This window comes from Salvelinus fontinalis, chromosome 28 (genome assembly GCF_029448725.1).
Source record: "Salvelinus fontinalis isolate EN_2023a chromosome 28, ASM2944872v1, whole genome shotgun sequence".
Classification (NCBI taxonomy): Eukaryota; Metazoa; Chordata; class Actinopteri; order Salmoniformes; family Salmonidae; genus Salvelinus; species Salvelinus fontinalis.
The window spans coordinates 42221374-42242434 of record NC_074692.1 but is presented as its reverse complement, the minus strand read 5'-3'; the positions used below and the strand labels follow the sequence as shown (position 1 = coordinate 42242434).

Below are 21061 nucleotides of genomic sequence, written 5' to 3'. Positions count from 1 at the left end.
GCTTTGTGATGGCCACTCCAATACCTTGACTTTGTTGTCCTTAAGCCATTTTGCCACAACTTTGGAAGTATGCTTGGGGTCATTTTCCAGTTGGAAGACCCATTTGCAACCAAGCTTTAACTTCCTGACTGATGTCTTTTGATGTTTCTTCAATATATCCACCAAATGTTCCTGCCTCATGAAGCCATCTATTTTGTGAAGTGCACCAGTCCCTCCTGCAGCAAAGCATCCCCACAACATGATGCTGCCATCCCCGTGCTTCATGGTTGGGATGGTGTTCTTTGGCTTGCAAGCATCCCCCTTTTTCCTCCAAACAACAATGTTCATTATGGCCAAACAGTTCTATTTTTGTTTCATCTGACCAGAGGACATTTATCCAAAAAGTACCATATTTGTCTCCATGTGCAGTTGCAAACCGTAGTCTGGCTTTTTTATGGCGGTTTTGGAACCGTGGCTTTTTCCTTGCTGTGCGGTCTTACAGGTTATGTCGATATAGGGCCCGTTTTACTTTGGATATAGATACTTTTGTACCTGTTTCCTCCAGCATCATCACAAGGTCCTTTGCTGTTTGCGATTGATTTGCACTTTGAGCACCATAGTACGTTCATCTCTAGGAGACAGAACGTGTCTCCTTCCTGAGCGGTATGACGGCTGTGTGGTCCCATGATGTTTATACTTGCGTACTATTGTTTGTACAGATTAATGTGGTACCTTCAGGCGTTTGGAAATTGCTCCCAAGGATGAACGAGACTTGTGGAGGTCTCCAATTTTGTTTCTGAGGCTGATTTCTTTTCATCTTCCAATGATGTCAAGCAAAGAGGCACTGAGTTTGAAGGTAGGCCTTGAAATACATCCACAGGTACACCTCCAATTGGCTCAAATGAGGTCAATTAGCCTATCAGAAGCTTCTAATGCTATGACATCCTTTTCTGGAATTCTCCAAGCTGTTTAAAGGCAATGTCAACTAAGTGTATGTAAACTTCTGACCCACTGGAATTGTGATACAGTGAATTATAAGTGAAATAATCTGTAAACAATTGTTGGGAAAATTATTTGTGTCATGCACAAAGTAGATGTCCTAACCGACTTGCCAAAACTATAGTTTGAAAACAAGAAATTTGTGAAGTGGTTGAAAAACAAGTTTTAATGACTCCAACCTAAGTGTATGTAAACTTCCGACTTCAACTGTAGGTGGTAGTGGAGTGTTATTACATTTGAACATGTCCATGTGACTGTTTTGGAGACGCTTGACAGAAAATGTCGAATTGGAATATGGGTCCCTGATATTAGTAGCTGTATAAGGTGGGAGTGGTGTTTTGCTTTACAGTGAAAGTTCTCTCTCCATCTTATCCAGTTTCCTATTAGCCCATGGCATAGTAGATCTTCAACTTAATTGGATTTCCATGGCTGTATATGCTTGTTTTCTATCAGAATCCAGAAGGAGCTTCATCATAACAAAGTAGCTGGTCGTCTTTAAAGTGAAGACTCTAAAAAGACATTCAAAAATAAACACTGTGGTTAGTCCATACAGGATGTACAGGCGGAAATGAAGATAGTTTATCATAGCAGGAAAGGAGACGAACGTATCAGCCCTGTCAGTCATGTCGGCCAGATAGGGTTTAAGGTTTGGGTAAAGCCCTTGATAGTGACAGCTATGACAGTTGATGTGGTTTCTTAGGTCAGGGTAAATTGTTTATTTATTCTGGAACATTTTCAAACTAGAGGTCACGGGTGAGGAGAGAGAACGATAAGCATCATGATGGCGTGTGTCTGTCAGCACTTAGGAGGAACTTTACCTGCGTTTGTTTTTCTCACTGACAGTGTTGCAAGAAGACAACACTTTTTAAAAGACTAAACTTGATACGAAGTGCATAAAACGTGAGGGATTTTACTCCAATGTAGGCTGTTGGTGTTGATGGATTCTGGGTTCTGACTCCTAAACTTGTATTAGTGTTAATAATCAGGTATCCTGTTGAAATATTGAGTGCTATAGTCTAGGGCCTACACCAGAAGTTAAAGTCTGTAGGAGGAATGTATATGGTGGCGGCAATTAAGCTTGGAATGTACAGAGTGAAGGGAATACGATCACATGCTGGCAGGCACTGATAGGGGTGGAGAGATGTGGTTTAGTGAGGAAAGGGGCCGAGGTCTGGTCACATTAAGGGAGAAGGAAGGAGAGGAGGAGATTCCACCCCAAATTGTGGTGTATATATACTACCACTTGTGGAACCATGTCTTTGTCTTATGCAGCTGTATGACCCAATGGGTGAATAAACTTGGTTTGAGCTTTATTAAGTGTCCATGAGTTTTATTAGGTTCATTTAGAACCTAACAGTATGTCAGCATCAACTAAGTACAAAAGGTAGCTGGACTTCAGAGGTTCCTTTGTAGAAGGGTTATATAGCCTACCAATGGATCCATATCAAACAGCCTGATATGTCCAAACTCATGACGGGTTCTGACTTCTAAACTTCAAAGGTTCGGTCACGTTAAGGGAGAAGGAATAGTTTAATACCCGCATCACTTAACTTCCTGCCTAGCAATACAGATGCATTGTTTACAAGGAAGGAGGAGACTTCACCTAAATTGGGATGTATATACTTGTGCTGGTGGGAACATGTCTTTGTCTGTTCAGCTGTCTGACCATTTGGGTGAATAAACTTGGTTTGAGCTTTACTAATCACCCGAGAGTTTCTACTCGGTTCAATTAGAACCTAACACATGTTTTTTTATTTAGGCTACTCCTTTAGTTTCCACTCTGATTCAAGTGTTCTGGGAGTGTTTACACAACCGAATGGTTTAAAACTCAGAGTTCTACCCAAACACTTAGACCTAGCTGTTATGGCCATCTTAATTCCGGTAGAAACTCTTCATTGAGTTCTGCATCCTGCATTGAGTTCTATTTGAAATCTTCAGAAGATGGTTTACCTCTGACGTGTGTGATAGAAAAGGGAGAAGATAAGCCAACCACTCAGATGCATAACAGCTTGGGACAAGGTCGTTGCAGTTTGGAATTTCACTGAAAGGAAACAAGTGAATGTTGCTACATAGGATGTGGGCCCTAGATGTTTGTCCTTTGAAACTGTTGAATAAAGAAACCATTGGCACAGAAGGTCTGGGGTTGTTATTAGTGCAAAGTTCAGAATGATCAAACCTATTTGGGTGTGGTTCTCAATCAGAGGCAGCTGTCTATCGTTGTCTCTGATTGAGAACCATACTTAGGTAGCCTTTTCCCACCTGTGTTTTGTGGGTAGTTGTTTTCTGTTTTTGTGTCTGCACAAGACAGAACTGTTTCGCTTTCGTTCTCCTGTTTGTTGTTTTTGTTCGATTTGGGTTTTTGGATTAAATCATGAACACTTTAAACGTTGCACCTTGGTCCACTCTTCCTTCAGCCCACGAGAAGCGTTACAAAGGAATCACAGCTGACAGCTGACTTCAGCCATAGACAGATATGGCAGAGCTTTATCCAAATTATGACATTTGATCAATTATTAAATTCATTATTTCACAATAATACAGTACATTAGTGTTTGAAGCTTTACAGTAACAAATTCTGAAATAGCTTGCAAAGAGTACATTAAAACACACACACATAATAGTTTGATTGTACAATAAGTCCCTGTTCCCATATATATCAAAAAGTCAGAAATGTTCTCTTTTGCTTCTTGGTAAGTCACTGAGTTCATGTTAACTCGTAAAACACGTCAGGGTGTCTGAAAGCTGATGAATTTATGACCAGTTGTTGTTTTGCTATGTCTTCCAGGGTGACCATTTTCCTAGATCCAGTTCCCCATGTTCACTGCTTACTATAAGGTTCCCACGCTTCCCATTGGCTGTCAGACATTTATATCACTCATTCAATCACACACCTGAAGGGAGGGAAGCCATGTTAAATATTATTCCCAACAAATACTGTTTCACATCAGTCTTCTGAGAACCCGCAATTAAAACAGATACACAGTTGGGAACCAGACTGCAGTCAGTGCTGGCTGGCCCTGGGCATGGCCAGAGTTTGGTATAATAGGATACTGGGCACTCTCATATAGAGAGCCAGGACACCATGCTAAGATACAACATGGGCACTATATAAACATGCAATATGGTCCAGACAACTTCCCAGGCACTTCCAAGAGTTCATATGAAATCTGACCAGAGTAAAGCAGCATCCCAGAGTATCTGGAAAGGCTCAGTGGTTATATTCATTGATAAAGTTTGTAATGGGTGATTAATCTTTTGGGGAAAATGGGGGAATTCTGCACCCTGGTTGCTAGGTAACGTCTGTGAATAATCATGATGAAAAATGAACGAAAACATACTCAAATTGGGCTCTTGTGAAAGTCTGAAATCGTCTCCAAAAATCACTGAGTGGAGACCGGAGTTGGCTGGTACAATAGCTTTTAGCTGGGAAATGCTTGTGTGTTTCCAGTATATTAGTCACATGACTGTATTGCTGTACTTTTCTAGAGGTCTAATATAGCCTTACTTACTCCTCTTTGCTCGCTGTGGTGCATAAGTATGAATGCAATATATTTTCTTTGACATTTTGTCTTGAACTACAGGCAAACAAACAAACAAAGAATGTATACTCTGTAATTATGACCACTGACAGTACTTCCCTAATTTTGGGACAGGGAAGTGGATGTCAGTAATAATAAAGATTTATCCATCTACTGACTGTAATATAATATTATCCATTGCTTTATTATGTGTCCGCTGAAGAGGTCTGAAGCCTAAGCAGTTTAAAGGTCCGTTATCATGGATTTATATGAGCTGAACCTGTTCTACCTTTCAACTCCATTGACCTCGATAACAAGAATGACACCAATTAATTCATGGCTTTCATCAAAAGGTTTCTACCCTGTCCTTTTTCTTGGAGCCTCAACAACAGATGTACATTTTTGGCCTCTTGGTTTCTTGTCCTCAATGTGTGTATTCGACTCAACGGGCACTTCTGCACGTTCCCTCTGTTCCCTTGGGTGCATCTCCATTGCTGAATATGTTTTTCTTATATGGAGGTAAATGCGTTCACATCTTGCTGAAGCAAGATCTTTAGCACATTGTTTTGTTTGAATCATATCTGATGGGCTTTACTTTCTGATTCTATGCAGGTCATATTGAGCGCCTAAGACTTTCCTATTTGCTTTGGTAGATGTTACACAACAATGAGGATCAACGTGTAACGTGTAATTAATAACTGGTTTCGTGGGAACGGGCTGTGTTTAATACTGTTCTGAACCCCATGAATTAAGCCTGTATTCTGAGTCCTAACTATGTTTGTGTAGGGCTTAACAGAGTCAGAAGGTTGACTAATTCCTGAAGCTTTTTAGATCATCTTCTCCCTCCCTGGTTTGCTAACACTGTATGGCTTCGACTACAGCACTGAGATGCAGTGCCTTAGACCCCTGGTCTGCCAACACTGTATGGCTTCGACTACAGCACTGAGATGCAGTGCCTTAGACCCCTGGTCTGCCAACACTGTATGGCTTTGGCTACAGCACTGAGATGCAGTGCCTTAGACCCCTGGTCTGCTAACACTGTATGGCTTTGGCTACAGCACTGAATGAGTGCCTCAATTAGTGAAATACTCATTATTTACAGATTTTACGTGCCTAAAATGAATGACACTGTTATAAACCATTTCCACCTGTACCCTGAGAAAAAAGTGTTGTTTTTACAAGGTTTCAACCATTGCCTGGTCTTCCTCTTTACATTAGATTTGTCTTTTCTCCCCACTACCTGAGAAATACAGCTTATGCACATCACTGAGGGTTTATCATCTCTACCATCCCATAGTTTCTGGTCTCTGTCATGTATAATGCTATAATAATCATGACGTAGTGGTCTACTGTCCTGTTCATCTGTAGCTGACAGCAGATGTGCCCTGATGCTGAGCAGTCGGTGTCATAGCTCCCAGGAGACACAGGACAGATAATTGATGTTGGCGTGCGTCCTATTGACTTAAAGCAGCTTTATGTTTCCTTGTTACTGTAATGTGATGCACAGAACGGCAACGTATGTGTAGTTACTGACATTATATGGCCATGTTACAGGAGAATGGATGGAAATGTAGACTGGGCGGAAGTGTGGCCACTAGCTCAACCCAGACCCTGAAACCTAATAGCTTATGAACTTGCTCGCCAACTTAATGCCCATTTTTGCCCATTAAGAGTGTCCATGAGCATATACTGGCTCTATCTTATGAAAGTGTAGTTTGTGGAAGAGGCATAAACACATTTGGTAAAAGTGTGTGTCACGTAAGGTTGCAATCAGACCAGGGTCAATATACAAGACAATTACTGCGGTGAACAGCCCTATTGTCTCTTTGGAAGTACTCCATGCAACAGCGTGTTTTGATAAATTACAGCCTTTCACAGTTTATCTGCTCTCTCCACCACACATTGCGTGGCTGTTGTTACTCATGTTGAGGTTGGTTGCTCTCACACACACTGTGTTGATATCCCATTCTCAGCATATTTGTCAAAGCATTGCTAGTTCAAGCTTAAAGGCCCAATGCAGTCGTTTCTATATCAATATCAAATAATTCATGGGTAGTAATTAAGTACCTTACTGTAATAGATTTCCATTAAGGACAAAAAAATATTTTTAGCAAAAAACTATTTCTCAAGCAAGAATTTTGCTGGGACTGTCTGGGAGTGGTCTGAGTCAAATCAAATGTTATTTGTCACATGCGCCCGAATACAACAGGTGTATATCTTACCGTGAAATACTTACTTACAAGCCCTTAACCAGCAATGCAGAGTAGGGAGAGGAAAACTGAAGACTAGCTATTATTGGCAGAGAGGTTTGGAACGCTCTTTGTTATTGGTCAATTAACCAATTTGCCGCATAGTAATGTCACCATGGAAAGTCGAAACTCCCACCCATGCAAACCTGCTGATTAGAAGGTCCTGTGTAGATTGGATTTTCAACCAGCAACTATCAGTAAATTACACTGATAAAAAAATCACACCTTTTACAGTGTTCATTTCATCAGGTGTTGTACACTATGATATAAGGAAAAACTCAATTTTGACTGCACTGGACCTTGAATCATGCTGGATAGGAGCCATAGACGCTTGTTGTTTTATGAAAGATGCTGCCTCAGTCAAGTTATGGGAAGTCTGCCTTCTGCTCATCACAATATTGTGTGTGTGTGTGTGTGCTCAGTTACTAACTAGTAGATCTGGGATTCTTTTTGCGTGTTTGAACCTGAATTCATCGTTAACGGCCTTGGACCCAAGTTCGTTAGGGTTTGTTTAGCCAATTATACTTGTGTAAACTTGGAAAGCAGTGGCCTGTACCTTTCAGTAACATCTGTGTGCTAACAGGGTCACAATATGACCTCTAAACTCTGTCAGGAATCTGAGTGTGAGAACCTTCCTGCTTACATAAATGATTTCCGCTTGTTCTTAGATGACATGTAGTTTAATGACACACACACACACTGCCTGACACTGACTCATGTGCGTGATGTTTTGCACATACACACGTTCAGTCTCATAGGTGGTCCAAAGGAAATGGAGTCATGCACAAATCCTTGAAACCAAAAGGTGGGTATCAGTTACTGTTAATCAATTGAATTCATTTTTAGAATGTATTGCTTAAATTAATATTCTATAGGGTGGATACAACATAAGCTTATTGGATTTAAAATGAAAAACATCTGTCATTTTAGGGGGTTTACAGATATGGCAGAACATAATATTTCAAAATTGATAAGGACCTTTCATATTATGCTATTGTAACATTTCATGGTGGGATTGAATAACTTGAAACTTCTCACAGAGAAGAAATTGCATCAACCTGGTCTCAGGTAGCAGGCTAATGTTAGCTAGGCTAGGGGTTAAGCTTATGAGTTAGGTTAAAGGGTTAGGGTTAGGGGAAAGGTTAGCTAACATACTAAGTAGTTACAAAGTTGCTAATTATCTAAAATGCTAAAGTTGTCCGTGATGAGATTCGCACGCGCAACCTTTGGGTTGCTAGACGTTCGCGCTAGACGTTCGCGCTAGACGTTCGCGCTAGACGTTCGCGCTAGACGTTTGCGTTATACGCCGACTAACCGCCCTCCTTTCATTTTTCCTTAAGTAACCTTCTGTCTGACGTAATCATACCAAACGTAACATGTCACACTAATCTGGTGTCCCTGATTTATGTATGCTAGTATATGAGACCAGGCTGATTGCGTAAGTCACTAAATAATGACAATGACAATACTTAGGTGAATCACTGATAATCTGATAAACGTTCAAAAACTGGTACCAGCATAATAGAAATACATATACAGAGTTTGGCAAATTACCCTGCATGTTGGCACAACTCATTCCATGACTAAGGCATTCTAAAAAGCCTTCTAATTCGCAATTTGACATACTCCTCACCTGAAGGACAACACATGGATAATGTTATTACACACAATACTGCACTATACATTAACTCTCTAAAGCTATTATGTGATGCAAAACAGTCAAGTGAAGTGTATCTCTGAACAGCAAACCTTCTACAGACAAATCGTTTTGTGAGAACTGACTTTTCCTTGGTGTTATCATGGCAGTTTGGCACATAATGACAGGCCCTATACTACATTCCTTTCAATGAATCATAATAACAATTCTGTACATCTCAATCATTGTAGCTTAAATACTCTAAATACTAACTCACAGTTTGCACAATGATTGAAAGAAGCTAGTGTTTAAACTGTTTAGCTACAGTGTACAGCCAATGCCCCTTTAGGCCATGGAGAAGCTGCTCTGCTCTTACAGCCTTGCTCTCTGACCTGTGCGAGAAGACAGGAAAAACAAACAAACATTAATGTTTCTGGTCGAGGTAGCTTGACATCAAAGTGGAGCAGACATCTTCTCTCTCTTGTTTGTCCTTCCTCCTGTCTGGCTTACCAAAAGCTTTTCAACATTGTCTAAATGTGCCATTCCTCGTCTTTAGAGGATGTCAAATGAGTCATCCTAGGAGCCAATCTATTTCTGTTGGCACTAACACTTCCGCTAACCGAATAAGTCCCTTAGGAGAGCAGAATCTCTCTGAAAAGGCATCTTGGGCAGTTTGAAGGCAGTGCCGTCAATGTATGTGTGGACATCCCTCTGACTCACAGACACTTCACAATACTATGAGGAGTCTTAGAGAAGCTGTTGAAGTAACCGTTCATGGGATTCCAAATAAACAAGATCTATATGCATTTCTCCTGTACCGTCTCATTACTTAGCAACACATGAAGAGCCTGGTCTTTCACACATGACTGAGTGGTCTTTCCTCCCACACCAGAGTGGTCCCTGGTTAGGTTTGTCACCTCTCTCCTCCCATCCTCTGTACTTCTCTGTTCTGACAAATAAGAACTTTGGGGGTCTTGGACAGAGGAATTGCGGAGCCCAACCTGCTCTCCTGTGTGATGACAGCTTCCATCAGGAAGGTAGAGGACGACCTGAGAGGTGCTGGACACCTCCTTCAATTCGCGGGACACCAAGGACGGGAACTCTTGTGAAGAGATGATGGAGTGGAGCTGGTGTTCATCAATGCAGTGGCAGTTATGTGCTCCCTGTCTCTGCTGCCTCCGTGCTCCTATCTTACAGAACAGACACTTGATCTGCTCAATGAGCTTGAGGAGCACGGCCTTGCGGAGGAGGATGTAGATCCAGGGGTCCAGGATGGGGTTGAATGAGGCGAAGCGGATCGCCCGTAGATCTGGGTTCTTCTCCAGTCTCAGCTCCACCGGAGTCTTATAAATCTGGTTCAGAAACACTTGCACCTGCAAAGGAGAGGGAATAAAGGGAATTTTGTTTTGCCCTGCTGAATTTAATTGACATTGATGCTGATGTTTTTATACAGCTTTTTGACACCTACATCTGCAAGAGAAATTGAATTTCATCTGATTGAATTCTGCCCAAGGGGAACACCAGGTGTGGCACACAGTAAAAACATACACAACTAACACACCACACACAACTAATGATGCTTATTTGTGTGGCGAGCATGTGTGTGTGCGACCGTGTGTGATATTTGACTTTTCAGTCATTTAGAAGACACTCTTAACCAAAGCGACTTACAATTAGTGCATTCATCTTCAGATAGCTAGGTGAGACAACAACATATCACATATCTAATCAAGTACATTTTCCCTCAACAAAGTATTTATCAGCTAAGTCAGTGCTAGTACACAAAGCAGAATAAAATGAGTGTGCAAAACATTAGGAACACCTGATTTTTCCATGACAGACTGACCAGATGAATCCAGGTGAAAGCTATGATGCTTTATTGATGTCACTTCAATCAGTGTAGAGTTGTATTTGTATTTATTATGGATCCCCGTTAGCTGCTGCCTTCTTGGGGCTCAGCAAAATTAAGTCAGTTATACAATTTGTAGATGAAGGGGAGGAGACAGGTTAAAGGATTTTTAAGCCTTGAGACAATTGAGACATGGATTGTGTATGTGTGTCATTCAGAGGGTGAATGGGCAAGACACAATATTTAAATGCCTTTGAACGGGGTATGGTAGTAGGTGCCAGGTGCACCGGTCTGTGTAAAGAACTGCAATGCTGATGGGTTTTTCATGCTCAACAGTTTCCCGTGTGTATCAAGAATGGTCCACCAACCAAAGGACATTCAGCCAACTTGAAGTCAACATGGGCCAGCATCCCTGTGGAATGCTTTCGACACCTTGTAGAATTAATGCCTCGACGAATTGAGGCTGTTCTGAGGACAAAAGGAGCGAGTGCAATTCAATATTAGGAAGGTGTCCTTAATGTTTTGTACACTCAGTGTACACAGAGTGTACGAACATTAAGAACACCTTCCTAATATTGAGTTGCACCCAGTTTGTCCTCAGAACAGCCTCAATTCCTCGAGGCATTAATTCTACAAGGTGTCGAAAGCATTCCACAGGGATGCTGGCCCAGTCTATGTCATGGAAAGATCAGGTGTTCCTATTGTTTTGTTCACTCAGAACACGTATTACACTGCTATGTACATAAACTAGGAGAAAACAACGGACTCTAACTTACATTCACAATGTGCGTAAAATATCAACTCGTGCGTACATTTAACTCGTGCGCATAAAGTTTTTAAATGGTCTTTCTGCGAATAGGAAAAATAAATAAAATGGTTCACAAAGTGAGAAGAGAAACTTACAACAAGTGGAATGGAGCATATAAGCACCACCGCTGAGGTGCATATGAGTACAATCACCATCTGGATCTCTGCGCCGGCCAGATGCCCGAAGCTGCGTCTCCTTCTCCGGTCTGTGTTTCGTCCGGGGTCTGTCCACAATGACATCTTCCGAACAAACCGCCGATGCATTCGAATCAGAGCACCGCATACCAGAACGTTACAGATCACTGTGGCTAGAATTAGAATCGAACTGAACCCCGCGTACATATATGAAAAGCCGGCATCGGTACTCACGTTGCTCCGCCACTCTATGAAGCACCAGGTTTGTGGGTACTGCTTTTTGACTTGTCCCAGACCCATGCTAGGTAGAGCGCAGAAAAGCACGTTGGAGATGTAGATAGCCAGAAGCGTCATGCCCGCCAGTCTCTGATCCACATAGTCGTTGTAGAAATACGCGTGGTTTATCGCCAAGTATCTCTCCACGGACATGGCGCATATAATGCTGAGCCCCGCTAGAGAGAAGAAAAGCATGATGAATCCAAAATATTGGCACAGTGGTTCCCCGCCTGGCCACGAGCCTTTCACATAGGTTGCGATTGTGACGGGACTGGCCAGGAGTGTCCCCAAAAGGTCTGTAACCGCCAGACCGCATACCAGCGTGTAGAACGTGGTCTCCTTCTGTTCTTTCCTGGACTTGCAGAGCACCACGATGGCAATCACATTTCCCACCACCCCGAAAATAAACATGATGGACGGTATAGTCGGGACCATGGTCCTCCCGGTCACAGTGTTGTTACTCATTTTAAACAAATATTTAGTCACATTATAGGCTGTCGTTAATATTTCCCAATAAGAAATACAGTAGATGCATTAGGCATGGTATCTACAAAAATGAAGCGTATCAAACATGATTGAAGTCTTCATCCTGAATGTGAGCTGAATCAATATATTCACAACAGAAGTTAGAACGCCTTTAAAACTGTTGTTTCGATGTTCAGTTGATTTTGTCCAAGTATCTGTAACCCGTCGACGTCATTGCCTTATCCCCTGTCCATTGACGTTTACAAATGACTGATCCATGTTTAAGATTCGTGCTCACTCGTCTGCCTGTATAATCTACAGTTCACTGATATGATTGAGTGTGTGTCTGTGCGCTTTTTAGATTCCCCTCTGCATGAGCACTGCCCCGCCCCCTGCTCCAAGCTTCCAGCTGTCAATACCTTTTGGATGTAGTTTGCTGCTTAAACGCACAAAGGTTTAGAGTTCCTCACTTTCAATGATTAGGCTATGCCCACAGAACTTCCTGGATGCTCTCTGCATATCTGAGATTGATATAATTATTAAAATATAATATTTCAGTACAGGTCGTCAGTAACATTATTGCAGCAGAAACATAAATACCACGCTATGTAAGCAAAAGTCAGTGGAGGGAAGGCCCGTTACAGTAGACAGGTATAATTTATATTATTGTGTGGTTTCAACATATTAGGCCTATCAACGGATTCCTAAAACAGAATCGGTCAGAGGCTCAGCAGGATGGACTTACCCTGCTTTCTCTGACACTGTTTGAGGTTCATCCTGGAAGCTTATGTTTTCTCTGCATACAGATAGGGTGTTTGCTGAAAAATAGTTGTTTGCGTGTAAGTATGTGTGTGGGGGGGGGGGGGACCAGAATGCCTTTCAAACCAGGAAGATTTCTCACCTTGAGTCTGGCGCCTTAGACCACTCGGCCATCCTGACAACTATGACACCTTAATATTAATATGTTTTTCAGGATTCTGTAACATAAAGTCTGATATGTCTGATGGGAAATTGCAGAACTTAAGATACAAAGAACAGACAACCAAAAAATGCTAAAAGCAAGTGAAAGATAGAGTAAAAAACATTTTTTAAGGAAATTGAAAAAGTTAGTAAATTCTAAGCTAGGCATATGATGACCTGTATCGAATGATTATTCACCTTTTATGTGTTTTCTGTTCTCAAATTGTGACATCTATCAAACTATTAATCACTGTTCATGTGTTTTCCTTTCAACTTTTGGAGAATTTCTCGGTGTTGACAAAAATATACTTTTTTAGGCAAAAGCTGTGTCAGAAGAAGGATTTGAACCCTCGCCTCCAGTCAGAGACCAGAATACCCTTACATCCAGGAAGGTTTCTCACCTTGAGTCTGGCGCCTTAGACCACTCGGCCATCCTGACAACTATGAAGCCATAAAATTCATATTTTTTCACGATTCTGTAACATAAAGTCTGATATGTCTGATGGAAAATTGCAGATCTTAAGATACAAAGAACGGAAAAGAAAAAAATGTTAAAAGGTAATGAAAGATATAGTAAAAAACATTTTTTTAAAGGAATTGAGTAACTTTTTGAATTCTAAGCTAGGCATATGAGGACCTGTATCGAACCATTATTCCCGTTTCATGTGTTTTCTGTTCTCAAATTATGACATCTATAAACTCTTAATCACTGTTCATGCGTTTTCCTTTCACCATTTGGAGAATTTCTCGGTGTTGTCCAAAAGCTACTTTTTTAGGCAAAAGCAGTGTCAGAAGAGGGATTTGAACCCTCGCCTCCAGTCGGAGATCAGAATACCCTTACAAACAGGAAGGTTTCTCACCTTGAGTCTGGCGCCTAGACCACTCGGCAATCCTGACAACTATGAAACCTTAATATTAATATGTTTTTCAGGATTCTGTAACATAAAGTCTGATATGTCTGATGGAAACATGCAGAACTGAAGATACAAAGAACAGACAACAACAAAAATGCCAAAAGCAAATAAAAGATAGAGTAAAAACATTTTTTAAGGAAATTGAAGAAGTGAGTGAATTCTAAGCTAGGCATATGATGACCTGTATCGATCGATTATTCACGTTTCATGTGTTTTCTGTTCTCAAATTATGACATCTATCAAACTATTAATCACTGTTCATGTGTTTCCCTTTCAACCTTTGGAGAAATTCTCGGTGTTGACAAAAATATACTTTTTTAGGCAAAAGCTGTGTCAGAAGAGGGATTTGAACCCTCGCCTCCAGTCGGAGAACAGAATACCCTTATAAACAGGAAGGTTTCTCACCTTGAGTCTGGCGCCTTAGACCACTCGGCCATCCTGACAAAAATGAAACTTTAATATTAATATGTTTTTCAGGATTCTGTAACATAAAGTCTGATATGTCTGATGGAAAATTGCAGATCTTAAGATACAAAGAACGGAAAATAAAAAAACGTTAAAAGGTAATGAAAGATATAGTAAAAAACATTTTTTTAAAGGAATTGAGTAACTTTTTGAATTCTAAACTAGGCATATAATGACCTGTATCGAACCATTATTCCCGTTTCATGTGTTTTCTGTTCTCAGATTATGACATCTATAAACTCTTAATCACTGTTCATGCGATTTCCTATCACCATTTGGAGAATTTCTCGGTGTTGACCAAAAGCTACTTTTTTAGGCAAAAGCTGTGTCAGAAGAGGGATTTGAACCCTCGCCTCCAGTCGGAGACCAGAATACCCTTATAAACAGGAATGTTTCTCACCTTGAGTCTGGCGCCTTTGACCACTCGGCCATCCTGACAACAATTAAACTTCAATATTAATATGCTTTTCAGGATTCTGTAACATAAAGTCTGATATGTCTGATGGGAAATTGCAGAACTTAAGATACAAAGAACAGACAACCAAAAAATGCTAAAAGCAAGTGAAAGATAGAGTAAAAAACATTTTTTAAGGAAATTGAAAAAGTTAGTAAATTCTAAGCTAGGCATATGATGACCTGTATCGAATGATTATTCACCTTTTATGTGTTTTCTGTTCTCAAATTGTGACATCTATCAAACTATTAATCACTGTTCATGTGTTTTCCTTTCAACTTTTCGAGAATTTCTCGGTGTTGACAAAAATATACTTTTTTAGGCAAAAGCTGTGTCAGAAGAAGGATTTGAACCCTCGCCTCCAGTCAGAGACCAGAATACCCTTACATCCAGGAAGGTTTCTCACCTTGAGTCTGGCGCCTTAGACCACTCTGCCATCCTGACAACTATGAAACCATAAAATTCATATTTTTTCACGATTCTGTAACATAAAGTCTGATATGTCTGATGGAAAATTGCAGATCTTAAGATACAAAGAACGGAAAAGAAAAAAATGTTAAAAGGTAATGAAAGATATAGTAAAAAACATTTTTTTAAAGGAATTGAGTAACTTTTTGAATTCTAAACTAGGCATATGAGGACCTGTATCGAACCATTATTCCCGTTTCATGTGTTTTCTGTTCTCAAATTATGACATCTATAAACTCTTAATCACTGTTCATGCGTTTTCCTTTCACCATTTGGAGAACTTCTCGGTGTTGAGCAAAAGCTACTTTTTTAGGCAAAAGCTGTGTCAGAAGAGGGATTTGAACCCTCGCCTCCAGTCGGAGACCAGAATACCCTTACAAACAGGAAGGTTTCTCACCTTGAGTCTGGCGCCTAGACCACTCGGCAATCCTGACAACTATGAAACCTTAATATTAATATGTTTTTCAGGATTCTGTAACATAAAGTCTGATATGTCTGATGGAAACATGCAGAACTGAAGATACAAAGAACAGACAACAACAAAAATGCCAAAAGCAAATGAAAGATAGAGTAAAAACATTTTTTAAGGAAATTGAAGAAGTGAGTGAATTCTAAGCTAGGCATATGATGACCTGTATCGATCGATTATTCACGTTTCATGTGTTTTCTGTTCTCAAATTATGACATCTATCAAACTATTAATCACTGTTCATGTGTTTCCCTTTCAACCTTTGGAGAAATTCTCGGTGTTGACAAAAATATACTTTTTTAGGCAAAAGCTGTGTCAGAAGAGGAATTTGAACCCTCGCCTCCAGTCGGAGAACAGAATACCCTTATAAACAGGAAGTTCTCTCACCTTGAGTCTGGTGCCTTAGACCACTCGGCCATCCTGACAACAATGACACTTTAAAAATTAATATGTTTTTCAGGATTCTGTAACATAAAGTCTGATATGTCTGATGGAAACATTCAGAACTGAAGATACAAAGAACAGACAACAAAAAAATGCCAATAGCAAATGAAAGATAGAGTAAAAACATTTTCTAAGGAAATTGAAGAAGTGAGTGAATTCTAAGCTAGGCATATGATGACCTGTATCAAACGATTATTCACGTTTCATGTGTTTTCTGTTCTCAAATTATGACATCTATCAAACTATTAATCACTGTTCATGTGTTTCCCTTTCAACCTTTGGAGAAATTCTCGGTGTTGACAAAAAAAATACTTTTTTAGGCAAGTGCTGTCAGAAGAGGGATTTGAAACCTCGCCTCCAGTCAGAGACCAGAATACCCTTACATCCAGGAAGGTTTCTCACCTTGAGTCTGGCGCCTTAGACCACTCGGCCATCCTGACAACTATGAAGCCATAAAATTCATATTTTTTCACGATTCTGTAACATAAAGTCTGATATGTCTGATGGAAAATTGCAGATCTTAAGATACAAAGAACGGAAAATATTTTTTTTTTTAAAAGGTAATGAAAGATATAGTAAAAAACATTTTTTTAAAGGAATTGAGTAACTTTTTGAATTCTAAGCTAGTCATATGAGGACCTGTATCGAACCATTATTCCCGTTTCATGTGTTTTCTGTTCTCAAATTATGACATCTATAAACTCTTAATCACTGTTCATGCGTTTTCCTTTCACCATTTGGAGAATTTCTCGGTGTTGACCAAAAGCTACTTTTTTAGGCAAGTGCTGTCAGAAGAGGGATTTGAACCGTCGCCTCCAGTCAGAGACCAGAATACCCTTATAAACAGGAAGTTTTCTCACCTTGAGTCTGGCGCCTTAGACCACTCGGCCATCCTGACAAAAATTAAACTTAAATATTAATATGTTATTCAGGATTCTGTAACATAAAGTCTGATATGTCTGATGGAAAATTGCAGATCTTAAGATACAAAGAACGGAAAATAAAAAAACATTAAAAGGTAATGAAAGATATAGTAAAAAACATTTTTTTAAAGGAAATGAGTAACTTTTTGAATTCTAAACTAGGCATATAATGACCTGTATCGAACCATTATTCCCGTTTCATGTGTTTTCTGTTCTCAAATTATGACATCTATAAACTCTTAATCACTGTTCATGCGTTTTCCTTTCACCATTTGGAGAATTTCTCGGTGTTGACCAAAAGCTACTTTTTTAGGCAAAAGCTGTGTCAGAAGAGGGATTTGAACCCTCGCCTCCAGTCGGAGACCAGAATACCCTTATAACCAGGAAGTTCTCTCACCTTGAGTCTGGTGCCTTAGACCACTCGGCCATCCTGACAACAATGACACTTTAAAAATTAATATGTTTTTCAGGATTCTGTAACATAAAGTCTGATATGTCTGATGGAAACATTCAGAACTGAAGATACAAAGAACAGACAACAAAAAAATGCCAATAGCAAATGAAAGATAGAGTAAAAACATTTTCTAAGGAAATTGAAGAAGTGAGTGAATTCTAAGCTAGGCATATGATGACCTGTATCAAACGATTATTCACGTTTCATGTGTTTTCTGTTCTCAAATTATGACATCTATCAAACTATTAATCACTGTTCATGTGTTTCCCTTTCAACCTTTGGAGAAATTCTCGGTGTTGACAAAAAAAATACTTTTTTAGGCAAGTGCTGTCAGAAGAGGGATTTGAAACCTCGCCTCCAGTCAGAGACCAGAATACCCTTACATCCAGGAAGGTTTCTCACCGTGGTGCTGGCGCCTTAGACCACTCGGCCATCCTGACAACTATGAAGCCATAAAATTCATATTTTTTCACGATTCTGTAACATAAAGTCTGATATGTCTGATGGAAAATTGCAGATCTTAAGATACAAAGAACGGAAAATATTTTTTTTTTTAAAAGGTAATGAAAGATATAGTAAAAAACATTTTTTTAAAGGAATTGAGTAACTTTTTGAATTCTAAGCTAGTCATATGAGGACCTGTATCGAACCATTATTCCCGTTTCATGTGTTTTCTGTTCTCAAATTATGACATCTATAAACTCTTAATCACTGTTCATGCGTTTTCCTTTCACCATTTGGAGAATTTCTCGGTGTTGACCAAAAGCTACTTTTTTAGGCAAGTGCTGTCAGAAGAGGGATTTGAACCGTCGCCTCCAGTCAGAGACCAGAATACCCTTATAAACAGGAAGTTTTCTCACCTTGAGTCTGGCGCCTTAGACCACTCGGCCATCCTGACAAAAATTAAACTTAAATATTAATATGTTATTCAGGATTCTGTAACATAAAGTCTGATATGTCTGATGGAAAATTGCAGATCTTAAGATACAAAGAACGGAAAATAAAAAAACATTAAAAGGTAATGAAAGATATAGTAAAAAACATTTTTTTAAAGGAAATGAGTAACTTTTTGAATTCTAAACTAGGCATATAATGACCTGTATCGAACCATTATTCCCGTTTCATGTGTTTTCTGTTCTCAAATTATGACATCTATAAACTCTTAATCACTGTTCATGCGTTTTCCTTTCACCATTTGGAGAATTTCTCGGTGTTGACCAAAAGCTACTTTTTTAGGCAAAAGCTGTGTCAGAAGAGGGATTTGAACCCTCGCCTCCAGTCGGAGAACAGAATACCCTTATAACCAGGAAGGTTTCTATCCTTGAGTCTGGCGCCTTAGACCACTCGGCCATCCTAACAACTATTAAACTTCAATATTAATATGCTTTTCAGGATTCTGTAACATAATGTCTGATATGTCTGATGGAAACATGCAGAACTGAAGATACAAAGAACAGACAACAAAAAAATGCCAATAGCAAATGAAAGATAGAGTAAAAACATTTTTTAAGGAAATTGAAGAAGTGAGTGAATTCTAAGCTAGGCATATGATGACCTGTATCGAACGATTATTCACGTTTCATGTGTTTTCTGTTCTCAAATTATGACATCTATCAAACTATTAATCACTGTTCATGTGTTTCCCTTTCAACCTTTGGAGAAATTGTCGGTGTTGACAAAAATATACTTTTTTAGGCAAGTGCTGTCAGAAGAGGGATTTGAAACCTCGCCTCCAGTCAGAGACCAGAAAACCCTTACATCCAGGAAGGTTTCTCACCTTGAGTCTGGCGCCTTAGACCACTCGGCCATCCTGACAACTATGAAGACATAAAATTCATATTTTGTCATGATTCTGTAACATAAAGTCTGATATGTCTGATGGAAAATTGCAGATCTTAAGATACAAAGAACGGAAAAGAAAAAAATGTTAAAAGGTAATGAAAGATATAGTAATTTTTTTTTTTAAAGGAATTGAGTAACTTTTTGAATTCTAAACTAGGCATATGATGACCTGTATCGAACCATTATTCCCGTTTCATGTGTTTTCTGTTCTCAGATTATGACATCTATAAACTCTTAATCACTGTTCATGCGTTTTCCTTTCACCATTTGGAGAATTTCTCGGTGTTGACCAAAAGCTACTTTTTTAGGCAAAAGCTGTCAGAAGAGGGTTTTGAACCGTCGCCTCCAGTCAGAGACCAGAATACCCTTATAAACAGGAAGTTTTCTCACCTTGAGTCTGGCGCCTTAGACCACTCGGCCATCCTGACAAAAATGAAACTTAAATATTAATATGTTATTCAGGATTCTGTAACATAAAGTCTGATATGTCTGATGGAAAATTGCAGATCTTATGATACAAAGAACGGAAAAGAAAAAAATGTATAAAGGTAATGAAAGATATAGTAAAAAACATTTTTTTAAAGGAATTGAGTAACTTTTTGAATTCTAAACTAGGCATATGATGACCTGTATCGAACCATTATTCCCGTTTCATGTGTTTTCTGTTCTCAAATTATGACATCTTTCAAACTTTTAATCACTGTTCATGTGTTCCCCCTTCAACCTTTGGAGAAATTCTCGGTGTTGACAAAAAGATACTTTTTTAGGCAAGTGCTGTCAGAAGAGGGATTTGAACCGTCGCCTCCAGTCAGAGACCAGAATACCCTTACATCCAGGAAGGTTTCTCTCCTTGAGTCTGGCGCCTTAGACCACTCGTCCATCCTGACAACTTTGAAGCCATAAAATTCATATTTTTTTACGATTCTGTAACACAAAGTCTGATATGTCTGATGGAAAATTGCAGATCTTAAGATACAAAGAACGGAAAAGAAAAAAATGTTAAAAGGTAATGAAAGATATAGTAAAAAACATTTTTTTAAAGGAATTGAGTAACTTTTTGAATTCTAAACTAGGCATATGATGACCTGTATCGAACCATTATTCCCGTTTCATGTGTTTTCTGTTCTCAGATTATGACATCTATAAACTCTTAATCACTGTTCATGCGTTTTCCTTTCACCATTTGGAGAAATTCTCGGTGTTGACAAAAATATACTTTTTTAGGCAAAAGCTGTGTCAGAAGAGGGATTTGAACCCTCGCCTCCAGTCGGAGACCAGAATACCCTTATAACCAGGAAGGTTTCTCTCCTTGAGTCTGGCGCCTTAGACCACTCGGCCATCCTGACAACTACGAAACCTTAATATTAATATGTTTTTCAGGATTCTGTAACATAAAGTCTGATATGTCTGATGGAAACATGCAGAACTGAAGATACAAAGAACAGACAACAAAAAAATGGCATAAACAAATGAAAGATAGAGTAAAAGCATTTTTTAAGGAAATTGAAGAAGTGAGTGAATTCTAAGCTAGGCATATGATGACCTGTATCGAACGATTATTCACGTTTCATGTGTTTTCTGTTCTCAAATTATGACATCTATCAAACTATTAATCACTGTTCATGTGTTTCCCTTTCAACCTTTGGAGAAATTCTCGGTGTTGACAAAAAGATACTTTTTTAGGCAAGTGCTGTCAGAAGAGGGATTTGAACTGTCGCCTCCAGTCAGAGACCAGAATACCCTTACATCCAGGAA

General features: G+C 39.4%; 1 protein-coding gene and 9 non-coding genes across 10 annotated transcripts; all 10 read right to left on the bottom strand.

Annotated features, from left to right (window-relative positions):
* Nucleotides 1–3430: 3430 nt before the first annotated feature.
* Nucleotides 3431–12252, bottom strand: LOC129826722 (prostaglandin E2 receptor EP4 subtype-like). The gene is made up of 2 exons (XM_055887744.1): nt 11134–12252; nt 3431–9754 (listed from the first exon to the last, which is right to left on the bottom strand). Exons 1-2 carry the CDS (start codon nt 11911–11913, stop codon nt 9179–9181), a joined length of 1356 nt encoding a protein of 451 aa, XP_055743719.1. The 5' UTR covers nt 11914–12252; the 3' UTR covers nt 3431–9178.
* Nucleotides 12253–13200: 948 nt separating this feature from the next.
* On the bottom strand, nt 13201–13312 carry trnal-caa (transfer RNA leucine (anticodon CAA)). The gene is made up of 2 exons: nt 13275–13312; nt 13201–13246 (listed from the first exon to the last, which is right to left on the bottom strand). It is a non-coding gene; the product is annotated as a tRNA-Leu (tRNA).
* An 806-nt stretch (nt 13313–14118) lies between these two features.
* On the bottom strand, nt 14119–14230 carry trnal-caa (transfer RNA leucine (anticodon CAA)). Its single transcript has 2 exons — nt 14193–14230; nt 14119–14164 (listed from the first exon to the last, which is right to left on the bottom strand). It is a non-coding gene; the product is annotated as a tRNA-Leu (tRNA).
* Nucleotides 14231–14578: 348 nt separating this feature from the next.
* trnal-caa (transfer RNA leucine (anticodon CAA)) lies at nt 14579–14690 on the bottom strand. The gene is made up of 2 exons: nt 14653–14690; nt 14579–14624 (listed from the first exon to the last, which is right to left on the bottom strand). It is a non-coding gene; the product is annotated as a tRNA-Leu (tRNA).
* An 807-nt stretch (nt 14691–15497) lies between these two features.
* On the bottom strand, nt 15498–15608 carry trnal-caa (transfer RNA leucine (anticodon CAA)). The gene is made up of 2 exons: nt 15572–15608; nt 15498–15543 (listed from the first exon to the last, which is right to left on the bottom strand). It is a non-coding gene; the product is annotated as a tRNA-Leu (tRNA).
* Nucleotides 15609–16415: 807 nt separating this feature from the next.
* On the bottom strand, nt 16416–16527 carry trnal-caa (transfer RNA leucine (anticodon CAA)). The gene is made up of 2 exons: nt 16490–16527; nt 16416–16461 (listed from the first exon to the last, which is right to left on the bottom strand). It is a non-coding gene; the product is annotated as a tRNA-Leu (tRNA).
* An 806-nt stretch (nt 16528–17333) lies between these two features.
* trnal-caa (transfer RNA leucine (anticodon CAA)) lies at nt 17334–17445 on the bottom strand. The gene is made up of 2 exons: nt 17408–17445; nt 17334–17379 (listed from the first exon to the last, which is right to left on the bottom strand). It is a non-coding gene; the product is annotated as a tRNA-Leu (tRNA).
* A 1265-nt stretch (nt 17446–18710) lies between these two features.
* Nucleotides 18711–18822, bottom strand: trnal-caa (transfer RNA leucine (anticodon CAA)). Its single transcript has 2 exons — nt 18785–18822; nt 18711–18756 (listed from the first exon to the last, which is right to left on the bottom strand). It is a non-coding gene; the product is annotated as a tRNA-Leu (tRNA).
* A 345-nt stretch (nt 18823–19167) lies between these two features.
* On the bottom strand, nt 19168–19279 carry trnal-caa (transfer RNA leucine (anticodon CAA)). Its single transcript has 2 exons — nt 19242–19279; nt 19168–19213 (listed from the first exon to the last, which is right to left on the bottom strand). It is a non-coding gene; the product is annotated as a tRNA-Leu (tRNA).
* A 1261-nt stretch (nt 19280–20540) lies between these two features.
* trnal-caa (transfer RNA leucine (anticodon CAA)) lies at nt 20541–20652 on the bottom strand. Its single transcript has 2 exons — nt 20615–20652; nt 20541–20586 (listed from the first exon to the last, which is right to left on the bottom strand). It is a non-coding gene; the product is annotated as a tRNA-Leu (tRNA).
* Nucleotides 20653–21061: the final 409 nt, after the last annotated feature.